The 22,119-nt window shown below is 44.6% G+C and overlaps 1 protein-coding gene across 2 annotated transcripts in view; it reads left to right on the top strand.

The window, feature by feature from the left end:
- SCN5A (sodium voltage-gated channel alpha subunit 5) overlaps window positions 1-22,119 on the top strand; it is a 105,535-nt gene that overhangs the window by 49,893 nt on the left and 33,523 nt on the right. For both annotated transcript variants that reach the window (XM_072941010.1, XM_072941007.1), the window contains exons 14-15: window positions 2,723-2,855; window positions 3,762-4,000. In XM_072941010.1, coding sequence (XP_072797111.1) covers window positions 2,723-2,855; window positions 3,762-4,000 — 372 coding nt within the window. The remainder of the gene's footprint in view (window positions 1-2,722; window positions 2,856-3,761; window positions 4,001-22,119) is intronic.

The raw sequence follows: 22,119 nt of genomic DNA, 5'->3' as shown, positions 1-22,119 counted from the left end.
GGAGGGGACTGGCCCAACAAACAGCTCCCTTTAATTTATCCAAATTAGGGGGTGGAGAGTGAGGGTCTACTTTGCCTGCTGTCTGTGGGAGTGCCTGGCCCCGGAGGCAGCGGGGTCGGGGAGGCACCGGTGAATAGACTCTTCTTTCTCCTTTCCCCGTCACCTAACAAGTTAGGGACAGAGCTGGAACTTAACATAAGCCCCTGATTGCCAAGTATTTATCCATCCAACCAACATCTATCCGGTGCCAGCCGTCTGTGTTAGTGCCAGGCAGTGTTTAAGGCTCCAGGGATGTAGCAGTGAACAGAGCAGACAGCAGCTCTGAGCTCGTGGAGTTTATATTGTAGTCAGGGGGGCGGAGAGGCAGCTGATCAATATTTCCAGGTAGCAGTAAGGGTCATGTGATAGAAAGTTGCTAGGGGGAGGGCTGGGGATGGCAGCTACTAATTAAAATGCACGGGGAAGTCCTTCCTGTGGAGGTGACATGAAAATTGACCTGCAGATGATTTCAGCAAGCCAGCCATGAAGGTATGGAAGGAATGGTGTTTTAGGAAGAGGAAACAGCAAGTGTAAGGTCCCTGAAGAGGAAAAAACTTGGCACGTTTACGGGATGAGAGGGCCGGGCAGGGCTGGCTATGGTGGAAACAGGAAGAAGGGATAGAAGATGAGTTTGAGGACTTAGGGTTTGGACCATGCAGGCAACAGAAAAGTTTGGATTGGCTCTGAGTAAGATGGGGGAAGTTGCTGATCAGAGGATTGTCATGATCTGATTTACTCTTTAAGGGAATCTTTCAACTGTGTAGAGAATATCAGGAAGAGAAGAGAGGCCAGTTAGGAGGCTGTTGCAGAAGTTTTGGGAAAGAGATGATGCTGGCTTGCACTAAGATGGTGTATCAGTGATCTGTTGGCAGAATACTGCTGTGTAAAAGCCACCCCTCCCCCAAGTCAGCGGCTGACAAGCCTTCATCCTCATGCTCACTTCTCTGCAGCTTGACCGTGGCTCGGCTGGTGTAGGTTGGGCTTGGCCGGGCAGCTCTGCTCCAGGCTGCACGTTCGCTTGGCTTCGCACTGTGGGTTTCTCCACACTCAGGGCTGCTCCTCTTTGAACCAGGCTGAAAGGGTGCCAGCTACCTGGGGAAGCTCCTTTCCTGGAGGATTTCTGGAGCACGAGAGCAAAGCCAACGGCACGAGCACATTTAAGGTGCTCCTGTTCACATCATGTCCCCTAACATTCCCTCGGCCAAAGCAAGTGTGTCATCAAAAGGACAGGGAGTTTTCCTTCAGTCACAGTAGGAGAGGAAAGAGTAAATATTTGCTGAGTGATAACCCAAACTGTCACAGATGGTAAAGGAGAGAAGTTGGGAGAATTTAGACATGCTTGTGAATTACACTGGCCAGATCTGTGGCTGCGTAGGACCTAGGATACTACTGTTCCGCCAGCTACCTCAGCCCTCTCGGGGGCCTCTGCTTGAATACTTCCACGACTGGGAGCTCACTACACAGCACTTCAGGGCAGTCCCACCAACTGCAAAGGCTGACCTTAACTTGAGCCCAGATCAATTGGGTACCCACCCCAGGCCCTGGCTCTGCCACCCTGGGTTGCCTGGGCCCATCTTTCCGCTGACCTACAGAGATTATAGAGCCTCATTCTCGCACACTGAATAGCCAGTGCCTTCATCAACCCCAGCCTGGGCTCATGGGCTGTGGTCATGCACGGCCGTGCTGATGTGAAGCCTCTGCGGGCGCCCTGATTCTGTGGGGGGCTCTGAGTAAGCCGAGAGAATGTCTGCTCCATCAGGACGCGCCCCATCTCCGTCCGCAGGCCTGCTGCTTTTCCTTACAAACGTGATGCAGGCACGCTGCAACAAAGCCAGTGGTGCAGGAGTAAAAGTGCTTCCCTTTCCCTCTCAATCCTGTTCCCCAGTTATAACCACTTGAACAGTTTAGTGTATATCTTCCAGATGTTTTTCTTGTTTTTTCATCAAACTATTTGCTTGGAAGTGCTCCCATGGGAACACAAGTTGAACGGCCTTGTTCTCTTTACTGTTTGTGTCAGAGTCCAGAGCCAGATTGTGCCCATAATTGATTTTAATATTCTTCCTATTGATCAGTTGTTTTGTTTTTATGGTGGTAGGAGCAATGCTGCAATGAACCTCGTTGCATACGTATTTTTGGTGCATGTGTATAATTATTTATGAAGTTACATTATTAGATGAGGAATTGCAGAGCTGATTTAAAAGTTTCTTGGTAGATATAGCCAAACTGCCTCCTCAAAAGCTCCCACCGGCTATGTCTAAGCGTTGTGTTCTGTGCCTCTGTTAATGCTACCTTAAAGCGTGGTGGGTATTTTTCAGCTTCTTTATGCTCCTGACTCTAGGGACCTTGGGGTCAACTAAGACTCCCAGATCATTTTTGCATGTACTAATGTATGTGACAGCATCTGGTTAGTAGAACTTTGTACATGTCATTTCCTGTCCACACTCAAGAATCACCACTGATGAGAGACGGTGAAGAAAAAAAGAGAATAAAGGAGATAACGATTGGCGGGAGGGGTGAGGGGAGTTGTTCACTGGGAGGGAGTTGGGAGCAAAGGTGCCCAGTGTTCCATCAAGACCCCCATCCTGTCCCCCTTTGACCTCCCCAACCTGAGTCTGGGCCGGCTGTCCCTGGTCCAGCTGGAGCCGTGTCCCAGGCTGATGCATTATCTCCCGGTTACCCCCAGACCACACCGTCGGAGGAGCCAGGCAGGCCCCAGATGCTGACCCCCCAGGCTCCGTGTGTGGATGGCTTTGAGGAGCCAGCAGAGCGGCAGCGAGCCCTCAGCGCGGTCAGCGCCCTCACCAGCGTGCTTGAAGGTCAGCACCCCAGTGTCATACAGACACTCCCCACTTCCAGTCTAAGCACCCTCACAGTTACCCCAGCCTGAGCCAGGCACGCACCGGCTGTTAGGCCTGCCTTGGACATCCCCACGGTCGTCCCAGGCTTTTCTGTCTGTTGCCTGTCCTAGGTGTCTTTTCATCTGTTCCAGCTTGTTTTGTCCTGGGCGTCCTCTGGATCCATGTCTGTTTCTTCCAAACGTGGCCATAGCCATCCTGGCCTGTCCCGAGTGCTTACTGGTCTCATCCTGTCCTCTCCCACGCATCCCCATGTCTGCTGGGATGGGCCTGTCCCATGTATGCCTGTTCTAGCCTAGTCCTAGCCATTCCCAGGTCTACCCCAGGCTAGCCCAGGCATCCCACATCTGTCTGAGCCAGTCTCAGTTAGGCAACCCCACATCCCATCCATTCTGAACTTGGCAGCCCCCCTCAATTTGTCCCCTCCTGTCCCAGGCACCCCTCAGCCCTGCACCTGTCCTAACATGTCCCAGATAGCCACGTCTATTCCTGCCTCTTGGGTCCTGAGTGTCCTTGTATCTGAATTCACCTGTCTCAGATATTGTCTCAGCCTGTCGTCCTCTGAGCGTCCCTACAGCTATGTGGGATGAGCCCACATCTGTTTTACTGTGTCTTGTCCCAGTTTTCCCTGCATCCATCCTGGCTTTCTGTCCTGGGGCCCTCTACTCCTGTATTTCCAGAGTAAGGAGCCAGGACACAGGCCACTCTTTCTGTTAGCCTTCCTTGCCCCTCTCATTGCCCCCTGTCATGTGGCAGCCTGTCATCTCCCTAGGCAAGTCGTACATCTTTTCTGGACTACCACGAGTTATATAAGAGTCAGTCAGCACAAACAAACCAGCTCACTGGCTCTCCCACCCCGCCCCGCAGAGTTGGAGGAGTCTCACCGCAAGTGCCCGCCGTGCTGGACCCGCTTTGCCCAGCGCTACCTGATCTGGGAGTGCTGCCCACTGTGGATGTCCATCAAGCAGAAAGTGAAGTTCATGGTCATGGACCCATTCGCTGACCTCACCATCACCATGTGCATCGTGCTTAACACACTCTTCATGGCACTGGAGCATTACAACATGACAACTGAATTCGAGGAGATGCTGCAGGTCGGAAACCTGGTAAGGGGCCGTTGGCAGCTGACTCTCAAACAGGTGTCCTGGTGTGAAGGACCAGCCTTCATGGGTAAGGGAGGAGGGACTCAGAGCAAGAAAGGGTCTTCTGAAGGTGGAAGTCATTGTGGAAGACATACAGGAGGAAGGAGTGTCAGGATCAGCTTCTGAGGAGCTGGGAGATGTTGTTGGGAGTGAGAGGTTGTGGATAAAGATGCACAAAGGCTAGAAAATGAAAGTGATTTGAGGACGAGCCTGAAATGTGTGGGGACGTGAGATATGGCAATTAGTAACGGAGGAGGAGAGTGTGCGCAAGAAGAGGCAGTTCTTTTAGGGAAGGGGGTGGACGGATGGCTGGATGAGAGAAGGAAGAAGGGAGGGTAGAGGGATGGGTGGATGGAGGGAAGGAGGGGGCAGTAAATCAGGCAAAGCCAGGTTTGAGTTCTGACTAAACTACTAACTGTGACCTCGAGCAAATTACTTAGTCTTAGAAATTGGCACAACGAGTATTTGTTGAATTTAATAAATGTAAAATTAGGATGACAGCATCAACCTCATAGGGAGCTAATGAGGATTGAATAAGATAATGCGTGTAATGTGCTTGGCTCAGAGTTCGATAAACAATGAGCACTCAAAATAAATGATAGCTGGGATTATTATCATTGTGGCTGGTATTAAAGAGCTGTCCCTGGAAGTCAGAAAGCCTGGGTTCTAATTCTGATTTGTGTTTTTTTTCTGGAGACCAAATCAAGTCCTACCTCTTCATTCTAAAGTTGGAAAACTGAGGCTGGAGAGGTGACATAGTGGTGGCAGAACTGGGCATGTAGCTGTGTCTTTTGACTCTGAGGGACAGGGTCCTCCTGGTCTGTCCAGGCCAACACAGAGTCGGCCCCTCTCCAGGAGATCCTAGGACAGGGCTGCAAAGAGCCCGCTGGCTTCTGAAAGGAGCTCCTGGGATCGGCACTGAGGTTGAGTCAGGGGAGGGGGACATTCCATCCAAGTTCTCTCCCCCCTCAGACCCAGCCCTGTCGGTGCCAGCTGCACAGGTGACCCCCAAAGTCAAGCAGGTCTCCCACACTGTGAAATGTGAGGAATTTCTGCCATTATTGCTTTCCATGTCCAGAATTCTGGATAGTTCTCTACAGGGTTTATTCAGTTTTTTTTCCCCCCACAAATGTGAGTCCGTTTTGTTGTAATTCTGCTTTTCTTTCTTTCTTCTATATACAAACAGAAGGGAAAGCTAGATCTTAGTCTGTAGGAGTCTCGTGGTACAATTGTGCCTGCCTTGTGTTGGGTGGTCTCCAGGTGGTGGTCATGCAGGGTTTCAGTTGAATGCAGTTTCAGTGGAATGTGACTGTTGGCTTGGACTGAGCAGCAAGTCAAAGTGATGAAGAGCCCTGGTGGCTTCTCTGGGCGTTCAGTTGTGACTGAATTGCAGTCGTGTTAAACTCATAGTTCAGTTAGTATTGATAGACCACGTAGTTGGATCATAGCTATATTTTGTTTTGTCTGGGTAGCTTTGCTTTATTGCTAATATGTAAGGTTTTGATTGTCTTGAAGTTAATATATTTTAGACGGTTTAAATGTGAAATGTAAAGAAACAAAATCACGCAAATCAGCATGGGTAAATAATCTTGATATGGAAAAAGCCTTTCTAAGCACATCACTGAAGACAAATTACATAAAGGAGAAGATTGATAGATTTAACTAACATTTAGCTCATCATATAAACAAAGAAAAAAGGCAAACGAACCTTCTGTTCCTAGCAGTATTGTGCCCAAGAAAGCCTGCAACGTCTCCAACTGAAATAATTAAGAATATAGCAAAAAAAAAAAAAAAAAAAAAGACTAGAGCAAAGATTCTTTGACATGCATACCAAAGTTCATGAGAAGGTAACAGAAATTCCCAAGTGCCAAAAACAAAGGGGAACTTAAAAATTATAGCAGTAAACATGTGAAATGGTTCTGTAGTTGCCCTGAGGGTGGGACAGGCGCTGATTTGAGTAATCCTGGGGGTTTAGATTTCAGTGACTGTGCATAGACGAGACTTGTCTTTGGGACAGTGCGGGTAGGGTTTGGAACTGAGTAGCCCCATAAGAATAGGACCCCACGTTCAGTAAAAGGGTAAACTAGAAAAAATCCACACACTGACCCCGGGAAATGATGAAGAAGGAAAGTTGTCTGTCTCAGCCAGCGCTGGAGAGGAGGGGGAAAAAAAAGTAACCTCCAGAAGCCCGTGACTGTGATTTTGGCCCTATATAGATCTGGAGTTCAAATTTATTCCAGAAGCTTCCTGGAACCTATGCCTAAAAAACTCACACACACAGTGATCCTGGTAATCATAGCTAATGCTTGCTGAACACCTCATTTCTGATAACAACCAGTAAGGAGGTGCTATTATTATTACCACTATTTTACTAATAAGGTAACAGAGGCACAGAGTGGTGAAATAACTTGACCAAGGTCACACAGCTGGGAAGTGACAGACCCAAGATTCAAGTCCAAGCAAATTGCAGCCAGAGCCCGCTACTACGCAGCTGCTACGCTGCAGCTCTGGCTCTGTGCCCTCCTCCTGCCCCCGCGTCCAGTCCAAAATACACTGGAGGTCTTTGTCAGCATGGGAGGAGAAGAAAAACGAGAGAGAAGGAAGGAAAACAGAGCTAACGTTATTTTCCAGATTATGTTGTTATCCATAGAAATAATCCAAGAAAATCTCCAGGAAGGCTATTGGAACTAGAGTTCAGCCATGTTGGTAGGTACAGTCTCGATATACTAAAATTTATTCTGCTTCTAGCCAGCATCAGTGATCATTTGGAGAAAATAATTTCTACAAGTTAATACTTAAAATAGGAATAAAAACTATGAGGAATCTAGGAATAAGTGTAGAAGATTATAAATTTTATATAAAAATTATAAAATCATTGAAAAATATAAAAGGAGCTAAATTAGTGGAGTGGTACGCCATTTTTATGGGTGAAAGTCTGAATATCATAGCGATATCAGTTCTTACCAAATTAACCTAGATGTTTAATGTAATTCCGATCAAAATCCTAACACATTTTATTTTTCATGGGACTTGACTAGGCAATCCTAAAATTCACATGGAAAAGTAAAGTCTATCAAGACAAATTAAGGAATAAGGTGAGGAATTTACCTACCACGTCTGAGACAGATTATAAAGCCATAGTAATTAAAACATGATAGTATTTTGTATTGGTGCAAATACAGAAAAATGGACCAGTGCTACAGAATTAAGAACTCAGAAATAGGAAATGCGTGTTTGGAGCCTTGGTGAATTACAGAGATGGCATGATAAATCAGGAGGGAAAGGATAGATTATTCAGTAAATAATGCTGGGAAGAATGGTTACCTCTATGGCAGAAAATAAATGTAGATCCCTACCCACACCATACTCATTAATTAGTTGCAGGGGATTGAACTCAACACCTAAAGGCAATAACATAAAATTTTAAAGCTTTTAGAATAAAAATGGGGGAAAATATTTAAAATTTGGAGAAAGCCTTCAGGCTTTCTTCAACAATACAAAAGGCTTATCCCATGAAAGAAAGGATTGCTAAATATACCTATGTTAAAATTTATAATATCTGTACAGTAAAGGATATGGTAAACAAAGTGAAATGACTGCCGCAACCTAGAAATTGATGTCCTCAGAAGTACTGATTATACATTGAATGCTTTACGCATCAATAAGGAAATGAGGGACAACCCAATGGCAAAAACACAGCCACAACAATGGAGGGAGGAAATGACAGGCAAATCTCAGAAGAGGAAATTTAGATGGTTGTAAACAAATGAAAAACACAGAGGAATGCAAATTAAATCAACATTGAGATACTATTTCTCACCCATAAGAGAATCAAAAATAAACTTCTCTGTGTTGGCAACGATATGAAACAGTGGGAACTCACACTTTGTAAGAGTGAGGATTTGGCACGTTTCAGGGAACAGTTGTACAGTATCTGGTAAATAAATTATGGATCTGCATACCCTATAACTTAACAGTTTCAGACATATATGTATTCCTAAAGTCTCACACGTCTGTACAAGGAGACATACACTGTGCAGCAGAGCCCTTTGCTGCACTGCCAGTCACAGGGAGATCTGGAATCAAGAAAGTATCAATCCATCCACTTAAAAGTGGGTAAGTAAATACAATGAAATACTGTGCACAACTAGAAAGAATACATACACATTTTTCAATGTGAGTAAGTCTCATAAGCACGATGTTAAGAATAAAAGGAACTTGCAAAAAAGAACACATATGACATGGTCCAATTATATCAACCTTAAAAAAATGCAAAAATACTATACATCAAAACTATGAAAACACGCATGGGAGTGATAAACATCAAATTCAGGCTGATGATTACCCTGGAGTGAATATAGGTCTGTGTCATTCTGTCCCAGGGTTTTACCTGTGATGGCTCGTGGTAGTGAAGACATGGCAGCAAAAGCCAACTGCTTAGGATCATGTCATGCTCCATTATGTGGGCCAGTGGCTTGACTTCTCTGTATTGCACTTTCCCTATCTGTAAAATGGGGATATGAACAATAATATCTCATAGGGTTATTGTGAGGATTTAGTGATCCAATATATGTAAAGCACTAGTACTGTACCTAGCATACAGTACGTGCTATTTAAGTCTTTGCTATTACTTTGCAAGGAAAAGTATAACAAGATTTGAAGGAAATATGGCAAAAAGTTAGTATTTGGTACTTTGGTAGTAAGTACAAAGGAACTCATCATATTATTCTATACCTTTTATTTGCTTAAAATATTTTGTAATTTTTTGTGTGTCTGTATGTTTTTACTGAAGTATAGTCAGTTTACAATGTGTCAATTTCTGGAGGACAGCATAAAGCATCATATATATATTTATTTTCATATTCTTTTTCACCATAACTTACTATAAGATATTGAATATACTTCCCTGTGCTATACAGTATTAACTTGTATTTATTTTATATATAGTAGTTAGTATCTGCAAATCTAAAACTCTGAATTTATCCCTACCCATCCCCTTCCCGACTGGTAACCATGTTTCTTTTCTATATCTGAGTCTGTTTCTGTTTTGTAAATAAGTTCCTTTGTCTTTTTTTTAGATTCCACATATGAGGGATGTCATATAGTATTTTTCACTCTAATTCTGGATTACTTCATTTAGAAAGACAATCTCCAGGTCTATCCATATTGCTGCAAATGGCATTATTTTATTCTTTTTTATGGCTGAGTAGTACTCCATTGTATAAATATACCACAACTTTATCCCAGTGGTCTGTCAGTAGACATTTAGGTTGCTTGTATGTCTTGGCTATTATATATTGTGCTGCTGTGAACTTTGGGGCACCTGTGTGTTTTTGAATTGAGGTTCCCTCTGGATATATAAAATGCCCAGGAGGTGAGACTGCTGGATCATATGTTAAGTCTGTTTTTAGTCTTTGGAGGAATCTCCATACTGTTTTCCATAAAGGGTGCACCAAGCTACATTCCCACCAGCACTGTAGGAGGGCTCCCTTTTCTCCACAGCCTCTGCACCATTTATCGTTTGTGGACTTTTGAATGATGGCCATTCTGACTGGTGTGAGGTGATACCTCATTGTAGTTTTGATTTGCATTTCTCTGATCATTAGTGATATTGAGGCTTTTTTCATGTGCCTATTGGCCATTTGTATGCCTTCACTGGAGACTTGCTTGTTAAGGTCTTCTGCCCATTTTTGGATGGGGTTATTTGCTTGTTATTAAGTTGTACAAGCTGTTTATATATCGTGGAAATTAAACCTTTGTCTTTTGCAGCACTTGCAGATGTTTTCTCCTATTCCGTAGGCTGTCGTTTTGTTTGTCTTATGGTTTCCTTTGCTGTGCAAAAGCTTGTAAGTTTAATTAGGTCCCATTTGATAATTTTTGCTTTTATTTCTATTGCCTAGGTAGACTGCCCTAGGAGAACATTGCTAAGATTCTTGTTGGAGATAGTTTTGCCTATGTTTTCTTGTTATGAGGTTCATGGTGTAGTCTTACTTCAGTCTTTAAGCCATTTTAAGTTTATTTTTGTGTGTGGTGTGAGAGAGTGTTCAGACTTCATTGATTTACACGTAGCTGTCGTTATCCTAACACCATTTGCTGAAGGGGCCGTCTTTACTCCACTGTGTGGTCTTGCTTACTTTGTGAAAGATTAACTGACTGTAGTTTGTGGATTTATTTCATGGCTCACTGTTCTATTTCACTGATCTGTAGGTCTGTTTTTGTACCAATACCATGGTTTTTTTTTTTATTGAAATACAGTCAGTTAAAATGTGTCAATTTCTGGTGTACAGCACAATGTCCCAGTCATACATACATATATATATATTCATTTTCATAATATTTTTCATTAAACATTGTTACAAGATATTGAATATAGTTTTCTGTGCTATACAGAAGAAACTTGTTTATTTTAAAGATATTTTTATACATAGTGGCTAGCATTTGCAAATCTTTAAGTCCCAAAAGTAATCCCTTCCTACCCCCTTTCCCCTGTAACCAGACGATTGTTTAGTTTGTCTGTGGGTCTGTTTCTCCTTTGTAGATGAGTTTACTAGTGTCCTGTTTATTTTCTCTGTTTTTAAATTCCACATGTGAGTGATATCATGTGGTATTCTTCATTCTCTTTCTGGCTTAGTTCACTTAGAATGACAATCTCCAGGTCCATCCATGTTGCTGCAAACGGCTTTATTATATTGTTTTTTATGGCTGAGTACTATTCCATTGTAGAAATAAACCACAACCTCTTTATCCAGTCATCTGTAGATGGACATTTAGGTTGCTTCTATGTCTTGGCTGTTGCGTATAGTGCTGCTGGAACTTTGGGGGTGCATGTATGTTTTTGAATTAAGGTTCCCTCTGGATATATACATGCCCAGGAGTGAGGTTGCTGGACCACATGGTAAGTCTGTTTTTAGTCTTTGGAGGAATCTCCAGACTTGTTTTCCATAACGAGAGCACCGAACTACGTTCCCACCAGCAGTGAAGGAGGGTTCCCTTTCCTCCACACCCTCTCCAGCATTTACCGTTTGTGGACTTTTGAATGATGGCCATTCTGACTGGTGTGAGGTGATACCGCATTGTAGTTTTGATTTGCATTTCTCTGATCATTAGCAATATTGAGGCTTTTTTCATCTGCCTATTGGCCATTTGTATGTCTTCATTGAAGAATTGCTTGCTGAGGTGTTCTGCCTGTTTTTTGATGGGGTTGTTTGTTTTTTAATTAATTTGTACTTTTTTTTGCAGTTAAGATATATGAGCTGTTTGTATATTGTGGAAATTAAACCTTTGTTAGTCACATCACTTGCAGATATTTTCTCCCATTTCGTTGGTTGTTGTTTTGTTTTGCCTGTGGTTTGCATTGCTGAGCAAAAGCTTGTAAGTTTAACTAGGTCCCATTTGTTCATTTTTGCTTTTATTTCTATTGCCTGGGTAGACTGCCCTAGGAGAACATGGCTAAGATTTATTTCAGAGAATATTTTGCCTATGTTTTCTTGTAGGAGGTTTTCTTGGTGTAAGGGAGTGTTCTAATGCCATTTACTTAGACGCTGCTATCCCAACACCAGTCGCTGAAGAGACTGTCTTTTCCAGTGTATGTTCTTGCCTCTTTTGTCAAAGATTAATTGCCCGTCGGTTTATGGGGGTTTTTTGGGCTCTCTGTTCTGTTCCAGTGATCCGTACGTCTGATTTTATGCCAATACGAGGCTGTTTTGTTTACTGTAGCTGTGTAGTATTGTCGAAGTCTGGCATGATTATTCCTCCTGCTTCATAAGTTTTCTTCTACATTGCTTTGACAACTATGAGTCTTTTGTGATTCCACGTAAATTTTACGATTCTTCGTTCTAGTTCTGTGAAAAATGTCCTGGGTAATTTGATAGGGATCACGTTGAATCTGTAGATTGCCTTGGGCAGTATAGCCATTTCAAGAATATCGATTCTTCCAATCCAAGAACATGGGATAGCTTTCCATTTCTTTAAGTCCTCTTCAATTTCGTTAATCAGTGTTTTGTAGTTCTCCCGTGTAAGTCTTTCACCTCCTTGGTCAGTTTTACTCCTAAGTAGCGTATTGTTTTGGATGCAGTTTTGAAAGGGATTGTTCACTTTCTTTTCCTGCTGTTTCATTGTTAGTGTAAAGAAATGCAACTGATTTCTATATGTTCATCTTATACCCTGCTATCTTGTCTCATTCTTTCATCAGCTCTAGTAGCTTGTGTGTGGACCTTTAGGGTTTTCTATATATTGAATCATGTCATCTGCATATAGTGACAGTTTTGCCTCTTCTCTTCCAGTTTGGATGCCTTTTGTTTCTTTTTCTTGTCTGCTTGCTGTGGTAGGACTTCCAAGACTAGGCTGAATAGAAGTGGTGAGTGTGGGCATCCTTGTCTTGTTCCAGATTTTAGTGGAAAGGCTTTCAACTTTTCACTGTTGAGTATTATCCTGGCTGTGGGTTTGTCATAAATAGCTTTTATTATGTTGAGATACGTTCCCTCTATACCCACTTTATAGGTTTTATCATAAATGAATGTTGAATTTTATCAAATGCTTTTTCCGCATCGACTGAGATGATCATGTGGTTTTCGTCCTTTCTCTTGTTGATGTGGTGTGTCACATTGATTTACATATGTTGAACCATGTTTGTGTCCCTGGGTTGAACCCAACTTGATCATAACGTATAATCGTTGTCATGTGTGATTGGATTCTGTCTGGTAGTTTTTTTGTTGAGGATTTTTGCATCTATGTTCATCAATGATATTGGCCAGTAGTTTTCTTTTTTGGTGGTATCTTTGTCTGGCTTTGGTATCAGAGTGATGTTAGCTTCATAGAATGAGTTTGGGAGTATTCCCTCCTGTTCAGTCTTTTGGAAGAGTTTGAGAAGGATCGGTATGAACTCTTCTGCATATGTTTGATGAAACTCCCTTGTGAAGCCGTCTGGTCCTGGACTTTTGTTTGCAGGGAGGTTTTTGATTGCTGTTTCTATTTCACTGCTAGTGATAGGTCTGTTGAAACAATCTATTTCTTCTTTTATTTTTCCTTTCTTTTAATTGAAGTACAGTCAGTTACAATGTGTCAATTTCTGCTATACAGCACAATGTGTTTGTCATGCATATATATACATATATTCGTTTTCATATTCTTTCTCATTAAAGGTTACTACAGATATTGAATATAGTTCCCTGTGCTATACAGAAGAAACTTGTTTTTTAATCTATTTTCATATATAGTGGCCAACATTTACAAATCTCAAAGTCCCAAATTTATCCTTTTTCACCCTCTTTCCTTTGTAACTGGATGTTTCATTTCTGATTCTGTTTCACTTTACTGATCAGTCTGTTCAAATGATCTATTTCTTATTGATTCAGTTTTGGGTAAGTGTGTGTTTCTAGAAACTTGTCCATTCATTCTAAGTTCTCTAATTTATTGTTATATAGTTGTTTTTAGTATCCCTTTGTGATTATTTGTATTTGGTCATAATTTCTCCATTTTCATTTCTTATTTTATATAATTGTGTCCTCTCTCTTTTCTTGGTGAACCTTGCCAGAGGTTTGTCAGTTTTATTACTCTGTCAGAAAGCCAGCTCTTGGTTTGATTGATTTTTTTCTATTGTTTTTTTAAATCTGTTTTATTTATTTTCTCCCCGATCTTTAATATTTTTTTTTCTTGTTCCTTGTTCATATTTTTCTAATTCTTTTCAGCGGTAAGTTAGGTGGTTTATTTGAGATTGCCCTTGTTTTCTTTGAGGAATGTCTATATCGCTATGAACTGCCCTCTTAGTACTGCTTTTTCTGCATCCCCTAGAGTTTGTGTGGTTGTGTTTCCATTGTCATTTGTGTGGAAGTGTTTTTTAATTTCTTCTGTGATTTCATTGTTGACCCACTGGTGTTTTTGTAGCATGTTGTTTAGAGTCCATGCTGTTGTTTTTCTTGCTTGTGTTTCCATGGTTGATTTATAGTTTAATTCCATTGTGGTCAGAGAAGATGTTTGGAATAATTTCTGTACTCTTTAATTTATTGGGGCTTCTTCTGTGCCCAAGTATGTGATCTGTTTTAGAGAATGTTCCATGAACGTTTGAAAAGAATGCATATTCTGCTTTTTTGAGATGTAATGTCCTAAAAATATCAACCAAGTCTAATTGTTTTATTGTGTCATTTAGTATCTCTGTTGCCTTATTGATTGTCTTTCTGGGAGACCTGTTTAATGACGTGAGTGGGGTGTTAAAATCTCCTACCAGTATTGTATTCCCATCAGTTTCTCCCTTTATGTCTCTTAGTATTTGTTTTATGTATTCAGGTGCTCCTGTATTGGGTGCATATATGTGAACAAGTGTAAAACCCTCATCTTGTATTGCTTCTTTGATCATTATGTAGTGTCCTTTTTTATCTTACTTTATGGTCTTTGCTTTAAAGTCTGTTTTGTCTGATAGGAGTATTGCTACTCCTGCTTTCTTGTCATTTCCATTTGCATGAAGTATCTTTTTCTGTGCTCCCGCTTTCAGTCTGTGTGTGTCCTTCACTCTAAAGTGGGATATTTTGTAATCTTTTAAAAATACAATGACAAAGCAAGATAATTGCAATACACACAAAGGATAATACCCTTAACAGATAAATCACATTTCTAATGAACACCAAAGAGGGGCAAACAGCCTCATCAAAAAATAAGCAAAGGATACGAATAGGCAGTTTCACCAAAGGAAATAAGAGAAATCAAACAGGTGTCCAACAAAACAACAATAAAAGATGGCCTTTGTCCTGTTAGAGTGGAAAGGTTAGTGGGACTGGAATCCCCAGGGTTAGCATCTCCAAGAGGGAAACAGTTGTCCCGTGTGGCTCATGGAATTGGTTGAAACCTGTCTCTGACACTCATTTGACAGTTATGTGTTAGAATCTCAAAAAACACTTGTTGACAATGCAATTCCATTTCCAGAAATTTATCTTTAGAAAAGAATTGAGCAGGTTGTTTTAAAATATGTATGTGGAAGGGATTTATTAGGGCAATTTCTTTAATAGGGACAAAAGAAGGCCCATCACAAGGCAGTGGTAAAACTACGTATGGCACATCTGTACAATGGAATATCCCACAACTGTTTTATCCCTCTAAAAAGGAAAAAGAAAATGATGCTTGCTGTGGGTCATGTTTAATTGGCCTGGGAGGATGTTCACAAGGGATTATGTTTCAAGAGCAAGTTTACAGTCTGTACAGGATGATCATGTTAAAGATATAAGCCAAGATCAGGAGAGTTTGGGTTCCTCAAACGCCCTCCTACTTCCTGGGAAGCCACGAGCAGCCCTGATGGCTCAGTGGACCACCTTCCAGGAGTCAGGGGAAGCAGGTCCCCACACTCACAGCCTGTCTGCCAGGTCCCAGGGAGACCTTAAAGTGTGCAGAGCTGTTTGCATCTGAAAGCAGCCCCTGCCTGGGCCTGGAGCTCTCAGCCACTCTCAGTAACCATCATAAATGAGACCAATGGCAGCATCCACTTGACATCCATTAGCTCTTAATTCTTAGAAACTGCCTATGGAGTTATTATCATCCCCATTTTACATATGAGGACACTCAAGGCTCAGAGAGATGGAGAAACTGGCCCCAGATCACACCACGGCAGACCCTGCTTTGGGACTGGCTGCCCTTCTTTGCACATCTTAAACCATCCAGCTCTGATCTCATGGCTTTAGAAAGTCAGTGGTGAGCCTTTGGAAGGAGGAGTCACAACAAAATTGATGGACTTTCAGAGCAGTGGTTCTCAAGCTTAGCTACATATTAGAATCACCTGGGAAGTTTATTTTAAAAACTTCATACTGGGGCACTCTACTCCAATTCAGCTCGAATCTCTAGGAGTGGGACCCAGGCATCAGCATTTTTAAGGATCTGTAGAGGGTTCCAAAGTATACCAAGTTTAAATTAAATCCAGTACTCAAAAATAACACTTCTCAAACTACAGATCACCTTTGAATCTAGTCAAAAATGCAGTCTGATTCGGCAGGTCTAGGGTCTTTGAGATTCTGCATTTCCGAAGAGCTTCCAGGTAGACAGGATCTTTTGCTCCCCAAACGCAGTGCCCAAAAGTGGCTGCCTTTTTTTTTTTTTCCGTACTTCCAACCCCACCTAACATCTACTATTTTATTGTCAAGAAAGCTGCAAATCTAGGCAAAGTGAGGTGGGGGATCTCTCCTGAGCTCCTTTCCCCAGAAATGAGTATGAGTACTTGTTGGTCTTAAGAGCACACCCACCCTGGCATCCTGAGGTGGGGGCCAGGGAGACCAGAGGGCTGGGGGCAAGGGAGGGGGAATCTAGCCCTCAGGGGCACCCAGGGACGCCCTGTGCAGGGACTCTGGCTGAGTCGGGAAGGGCTTCTGGAAGAAGGGGCGTGGAGCTGGGCGCTGCAGGAGGTCTAAGGCCCAACCACTTGCATGTTTATTTAACCAATATTGGAGGACCGCCTAGAGGCTGAATTCTGTTCCAGGTGCAGAAAGACAGGAAAGGTCTGACCTGTTGTGGAACTTCTAAGTCTAGCTGGAGGAGACTCGGCAGACACACACAGAGCTATGTGTATAGTATGGCAGATGGTGGTATACAAGGGAACAAAAAATGAAGTAAGGAAGAGGGAGAAGGAGTTTGACGGGCAGGGCCATGATTTTCAGTATCAAGAAGCTTTTTGAGTTGATTGGGTGCCTTTTAAGTGGAGACTCGAAGGTAATGAGTCCTGTGGATGGGGGAGGGAGTGATTCAGGGACAGGGAGCAGCAAGTACAAAGGCCCTGAGGAGGCGAGCATGGCTTGAAGAGTAACAGCAGATATGGTCAGAGGGATGGAAAAGTTATGGGTGCTGTGGAAATGGACAGAAGCCAAGGATGCCCCTTCACATGTGCGGGCAGCCCAGGAATTTGAGCTGAGGCTGGAAGATTCCAGGGGCTCCTCCTTCCCTAAGACCCCAGCTGGTAGAAGAGTTCCCTTTGAGCACAAGCACTAAAGGGACCACTGAAGTCACGAGGGCTAGGCTGATTGGTGGTGCCCTGTATGGCAGTGCAGAGGTGCCTGCCCACCTGCCATCCTGCTGTCAAGTCCCCTCCCCCCAGCCCACTACCTCAGGGCCTTGTCTGAGCAGACGAGGAAGGACTAGGGCCTCTCCTCTCCATTCCGCACAGAGTCCCCTCAGGGGAGGTACCCAGGACGGGGTAATCCCCACTCCTGAGTGCTGACCCCAGAGAGGTGCCTCAGCCATGCCTCTGCTTCTGACCGCCACAGCTGCCGCAGCCCCGGCACTGTCCCCAGGCAGCCTGGCCCTCTGACCTCAGGCCCCCCCTGCAGAAGACCTCAGAGCCTCCTCAGTGCCCTCGAGATGACTTCAGACCCCAACTTCCCGCCAGTCACACCCCCTTGGGATAGGCCCTCTTCCCAGACCATGTTCCCGCCATAGCAGTTGGCACAACTCAGAGCCATTAGCCATGGTCTCGGCTGCCTGGGCCACCACATGATGGGCTCCTTGACCGTGGCTCTCTGCTGGCCGAAGCTGGGCTGCTCAGGACTCGAGTTAACAAAGCAGGTGAAGTCCAGCCTCTGCCTACCTCAGGAACTTTCCAGAAGAGTGTTGTAGGCTCAGTGGCACGGCCGGGCGGTGACATGCTGACACGCGGGTTGGTAAAAGAATTTACCGGAGATGAAGCATGGGAGTCAGAAGGAGTTTATTAGGGTGTGCTGTCGTAGACCACAGTGGGCCACACAGATGAGGGGTGCCTGCGTGAGCCCTGAGGGCCGGTTGTTGGGGTGTTTTATAGGGTCGGGTCACAAGGTACCTGATCGCCTTATGTACAAGTCTCTGGTTGCTGGTGAGGTGAGAGGTTTAGGGTCCACGAAGGACAGTGGGGTTTATGACTCTGATAAGGTAGGCATTGCCTGGGGTTATTAATTTGTTAGGAGAAACATACCCAGTAAAGAATGTCTGACCGTTGAGAGCCCAGGAATGGGGGTCAGTGTTGGACTTTGAAGGACGTCAGTTGGCCCAACATTTCCCCCGACAGATTGGCAGTGACAAATCTTTGGAACAGGGGTGAGAATCCCTTCTTCTGTATTTACTTCCTGCTGAACTGTGGGCGTCGCACTGTCCCTGCCTATGGTGCCAGTCTGTCTGGGGTTTTGGGGCTCAGACACCCCGGCAGCCTTAAAGGTGGGAGTGAAAGGAGGCCCCAGTGTCATCCAAGGGCTGCGTCACCAGGATATTGGCTTGGTTCATGGTGACAGTCTTGCTAGGAAGGTATATTTGTTCCTAAGTTCTTGGACCTCAGAGACAATAATTTTTGTAAGAGAGAGGAATACAGCATAAAAATAGGCGGATACCAAAATAAAAAGCTAAACCCAGTAAAAACAGAAGAAATTTGAGAATGTCTGAAAAGAAAGACCTTCTCCCTTCAGAGATCTAGGAGGAGGCATTGGAGAACAAGCCAGAGACCTGTTTCGTGACTGGGTTTCTGTAAGCACTGCCATACCCAGCATAGCAGGCGTGTAAGTCCAGCGCTCAGAACCTATACCTGCGAACGGGCCCGCTTGGGTGGGACGTTAAGAGCCATGTGGTTTTGTAAGACAGCTTTCCTTAGTGGCCTAGGTAGATGTTACTATTAATGATTTTAGTGCTTTTCTAAATACGAGGAGATGCAACAATTTGGGTTCATAAAATCTGAAAACGTCTAACTATCTGAAGGCCTGTCTCACCAGTTTTCCCAGAGCAGAGTGCGCCTCATTCCCGACCTCCGCCCTGACCTCCTTTCAGAGCGCGCCGAAGGTCAGCGACTTCAGTAGCTTGCGACTTAATCCTTGTCGAGGCGAATGGAACGTGCCCTCGTGATCATGAACTTGACTGTGGCTTGGGAGGCAATTCATGACCCTTTCCTCCCGCGGTGCTTGGAGTGCTCATCCCTAGGTCAGGCGCGGAGTTCACTGCCGGGCCACTCAACGTGCTGTTGCAGGACTAGGCCTTATTAACAGGAGCAAAAAGTCTCCGGACCGTCTGTCTTACTGGTCTGTTACGGTCCAGGAAAGCATTCCCTCTTGTTGCTTCTTCCCGTATCTTGAGTTACACCATTATAATCACAAATCTCCTATAGAACTGTACATCTGGTTAACTGCTCCAAGTTGCCACTTGTTGCTTTGCTTGAGCTTGAGTAAGTTTAGAAGAAGCTTCTTATCTATCGCCAGGGTTGGAGCAGGTATCAATTGCCAAGTGAGAGAATCCCATCTAGTAATATTACTAGGGGCCAGCACAGAACTATAATTTCTTTCTTCTAGAATAAATTTCCTAAGGGCCTACCAGTTAGACCCTTAGAATGGAGAAATCCACCAAGGTAACCCAGAGGTTTACTGGATATAGGTAGTTGACCATAAACCTAACAATTGGATTAACTTTAACTCTGCATCAGATCCTGACATACATATTTAGACTACTGAGCTTTAAAAATAATTCAGCTAAACTTTGTAACAATCCCCTGAGGCAGGACAGCTTCTCATTGGTTGTGCCTTGCCCCCTTTCCAAAATTTGCAATTTAAAAGGATAGTGAGATAAGGGTTCCTGGAGAAGACCGGGTAGAATTTTTGCATCTCATAGGCAAGTTCCTCCTAGAATGACTTTGTTCCCTTAAAAGCCAGCAAAAAGGGGTTTTTAAAATACTTCCTAGTCTCTTAAAATAAGTGAGGGAGGTTTGGGGGGTGGTGAAAGGATTGGTGGGTTTTGGATTATTTCTGGAGCCACACCTCTCTCTGGTCCTGGCACAGAATGAGCGATGGCAAATGGCGGTGGCCGCCGTCTGTCTGGCTTGCCTTTTGTCTCTTTTCTTATCTCTTTTCTCCTAGGAATATTTTTTGTTCTCTCAGGGTTAGAATTTTGAAGAAGTATCTAGTTTTTTTTCCTAACTGATAATTCAAAAAGAACGAGTTTTGTAATTTTTAAAAAGCTTCCCTAAACCAATTTTTCTGGAGTCTAAAGAATATTGTGGCCACACAGTATTATCTCACAACTAAAATCTTCCCAGTCAGACAGAATTTGCCCAAGACGGCTCCATGGTGGAACAGAACCAGAATTTCCCATTTCGCAAGACAGAGCACAAGGTACAAAACACATACATGTATGGCTGTCACAGACTGACCAGTACAAGTTCTAATCAGACAGTCCCTTACAGAACCAGATCTGAGTTTTGAGAGCGAGCCATAAAGGTTTGGACACGAGACCTCGTACCATTTGCCCTAGTTGTGACAAGAGATTAGGCTGAAAGATGATGTTAGAGCTTAGGGTTCCATTGAGGGGCCAAGCCTCTTGATCTGGAAGTTGGTGTTATGGTCAGGATGTATTACAGCAGAGAACAAGGCACTGTCTCTTTAAGACCGGAAGCTCGAACTTATCCCAGTGTTTTAAAATGCAGCCCAAAGGTGAGCTCCAGGGACTAGGAGAAGCAAAGAGAAGGGAACCAGTGCAGACTCGATTCTGGAGCGTCCCCCAGCAAGAGAAAGGCTGAACTTCTGGCTCCCCTTCCTTTGGGTGTCCGCCAAGAAAGAGAAGCCAACCAGCGCAAGAGCCAAAACCAGCTCGAGGGCCGAAAAGCAAAGAAGAAGTGGGGGGGCTCACCCACCGGCGCGGTGATGGAAGGCAGGAGGCACGGCCAGTGTGGAGACCTGATCCCAAAAGCAGAGAGAAGGCGCAGAGGTGCACCACGTGGTTGGGCCCAGTGAGTGTGTCGAGGGCCAGGGTCAGAGGAAGGGCAAGACAGAGGAAGAGGGAGGGGAGAGAAGGGTATTTAGAAAAGACAAGACACCTTTCCCACGTTCATTCACTGCTACCAGTCATTTCCATCTGTCAGACCGAGTTGCAGAGCCCGCTGACAGCAGCCCAGCCAGGGTTCCTCAGTCCTCAGCAAGACTCCAGGGAACGTCTGAATGCTAGGGAAGAGCAGAAAAGTATGAGAGAGGGAAGCCTGTCCTGACGATTCTGGCCTCCAGAGCGGAGCGTCCAATCCAGCCAGGGGGAGACCCCCATACGGGGAGAGAGAGAAGCCCAAAGGGCTCCCTGGCGTCCTAGCCATGTTCAGGCCACCAAATGTTGTGGGACACAACCAGGCGGCCCGTATGGGGACGTGGTGATGTGCTTGGGTTGGTGAAAGAATTTACCAGAGATAAAGTGTAGGACTAGAAAGGAGTATCTTAGTGTCTTCTGTCATAGACAACAGGGGGCCACACAGACAAGCGGTGCCTGTGAGTCCCGAGGGCCAGTTATGGGGGTGTCTTATAAGGGAGGGTCGCAAGGTGCCTGATTGGTTGCAGGTGAGATAAGAGGTTGAGAGTCTGTGCAGGGCGGTGGGGTTTATGACTCTGAGAAGGTGGGCATTACCTGGGGTGTTTGTTAGGGGAAACATGCCCAGTAAAGAAAGTCAGACATCTGAGAGCCCAGGAGTGGGGGTCTTTGGACTTTGAAGGACGTCAGTTGTCCCAACAGAGAGTGATTGCTCTGAATCTTGAAGGATAGCGATGAGTTCATCTGGTTCACAAATTTACATACTTGCTACTTGACCCTAGGTGCGTTATTTAACCTCTCAGTGCCTCAGTTTTCCTACCTGTAAAGTGGAGTCAATGATGCCTTTCTTGTCGGATTGTGGGACAGCCCAAAAGAAGCAACATACACAAAGCACTCTAGCCCTGCTCTTAACATATAATCAAGCCCTCAGAGATAGTGGCTGATTATTATCACAGTGAGAAGAGTCAGCAGGTGGCCAGGAAGGAAGTGGGAACAGCGCGGGAAAAGGCCCCGCACCATGAAGGCAGGCATGTTTGCGGGAGTGTGGTATTTGGCGTGTGTGGAGCAGGGGAAACGTCCTTGGGTAACGCAGACTCTAAGGGACTTGGAGCTGGGGCAGGTCACAGCCCGCCTTCAGCCTCCCCTGATCCCAGGTGCCTCCCAGCGCTGAGTCCCTGTGGAGCCACCAGTGGCACCAGTCGTTTTTGAGGCCCAGACTGGCAGGTCACACCTGGGGAACAATGGAGTTGGCTGAAGGCACCGGGCCCCCGGGGGGCTGAGCCATGGCCAAGCAAGCACCCACTGGGAGCCTGGGTGCAGAAGGA

This window comes from Vicugna pacos, chromosome 17 (assembly GCF_048564905.1).
Source record: "Vicugna pacos chromosome 17, VicPac4, whole genome shotgun sequence".
Taxonomy (NCBI): Eukaryota; Metazoa; Chordata; class Mammalia; order Artiodactyla; family Camelidae; genus Vicugna; species Vicugna pacos.
This window is presented reverse-complemented; position numbering and strand designations above follow the sequence as displayed.